General features: G+C 48.7%; 1 protein-coding gene across 1 annotated transcript; it reads right to left on the bottom strand.

The window, feature by feature from the left end:
• Positions 1–415: 415 nt before the first annotated feature.
• LOC146756469 (olfactory receptor 14C36-like) lies at positions 416–1,051 on the bottom strand. The gene has a single exon (XM_085524532.1). The coding sequence runs from the start codon at positions 1,034–1,036 to the stop codon at positions 416–418; it is 621 nt and encodes a 206-aa protein (XP_085380658.1). The 5' UTR covers positions 1,037–1,051.
• Between the last annotated feature and the right edge of the window lie 498 nt (positions 1,052–1,549).

The following is a 1,549-nucleotide window of genomic DNA, read 5'->3' as shown; positions in this document are numbered from 1 at the left end:
CTGACAGATGTGAGCTTGAAAGCACAGACCCCATCCAGGAGCCCAGGGATGGTCCATTAGCTGTTGCAGGCTAAAGCCATTGCACAGTTTGATGTACAGTCATGTGCTTCCTGCTGGACTGTGAGTTTCTGAGATCGTCTGACGAGTACAGGTCTAGAAATGTCTCACAAGAAGGAGGGCAGAGAGAGTGACTACTTTTCCTTTATTCTGTTAAGGTTCACAGAGAGCCTGGTACATTATGTACAATGTTTCTGGGCTACACAACAACGGTATTACCTGAACAGGAAGTGGTTTCAATAATGACTTAGTAGTGAAAAGATTAAATTATTTTTTAAAGAAGAATAAGAATAGATTACACAGATAAAATGGCACGAAACAAACAATAAAGGAGAGCTTGATTCTGTAAAGAGCTGCATTACAAGACATGAATTCCAAAAGATGAGCAGTTCACAGCTTTTGAAACACATTTGGTCATCACTTTCCTGATTGCATCCTTGACCTCCTTGTTCCTCATGCTGTAGATGAGGGGGTTCACTGCTGGAGGCAACACCGAGTACAGAAGTTCCAACATCAGGTCCATGGATGGGGAGGAGACAGAGGAAGGCTTCAGGTAGGCATAAATGGCAGTGCTGAGAAAGACGGAGACCACGGCCAGGTGAGGGAGGCACGTGGAGAAGGCTTTGTGCCTTCCCTGCTCAGAGGGCATCCTCAGCACAGCCATGAAGATCTGCACATAAGACACAACAATGAAAAGAAAGCACCCAAAGCCTAAACAGGCACTAAAAATGAGAAGCACAACTTCCCTGATGTAGGAGCCAGGGCAGGAGAGTTTGAGGATCTGGGGGATTTCACAGAAAAACTGGTTCACAACATTGCCTTGGCAGAGAGGCAGTGAAAACGTACTGGCAGTGTGCAGCAGGGAATAGAGAACCCCAGTGCCCCAGGCAGCTGCTGCCATGGTGGCACAAGTTCTGCTGTCCATCAAGGTCCCGTAGTGCAGGGGCTTGCAGATGGCAACGTAGCGGTTATAGGACATGATGGTGAGATGGAAATACTCTGCTGAGATGAAGAAGAAGACAAAGGAAAAGAGCGTGCAGCACATCCTGTGTAGGAGATGGCCCTGGTGTCCCAGAGGGCGTTGGCCATGGCCTTGGGGAGAGTGGTGGAGATGCAGCCCAGGTCGAGGAAGGCCAGGTTGAGGAAGAAATACATGGGGGTGTGCAGGCGCTGGTCACAAGCAATGGCTGTGCAGATGAGGCCATTGCCCAAGAGGGCAGCGAGGTAGATTCCCAGCAAGATCCAGGAGTGCAGGAGCTGCAGCTGCCGTGTGTTTCCCAGCGGCAGGAGGAGGAACTCGCTGAGGGAGCTGCTGTTGGGCATCTGCTGTTCTGGGCTTGGAGTCCTGTTCAGGGTGCAGAAGATAATGACAAGTTCAGACGATTCTCAGAGACACTCCTTCTGCTATGCTACAAAATTTTGTATTCCCTCTCAAAAATGATCATTTAACACCATAACTTGAATTTATTTCCATGAACTTCACCATCCCTTA

Source organism: Coturnix japonica, chromosome 27 (genome assembly GCF_054131305.1).
Source record: "Coturnix japonica strain WE chromosome 27, WE-NBRP24, whole genome shotgun sequence".
NCBI lineage: Eukaryota > Metazoa > Chordata > Aves > Galliformes > Phasianidae > Coturnix > Coturnix japonica.
This window is presented reverse-complemented; position numbering and strand designations above follow the sequence as displayed.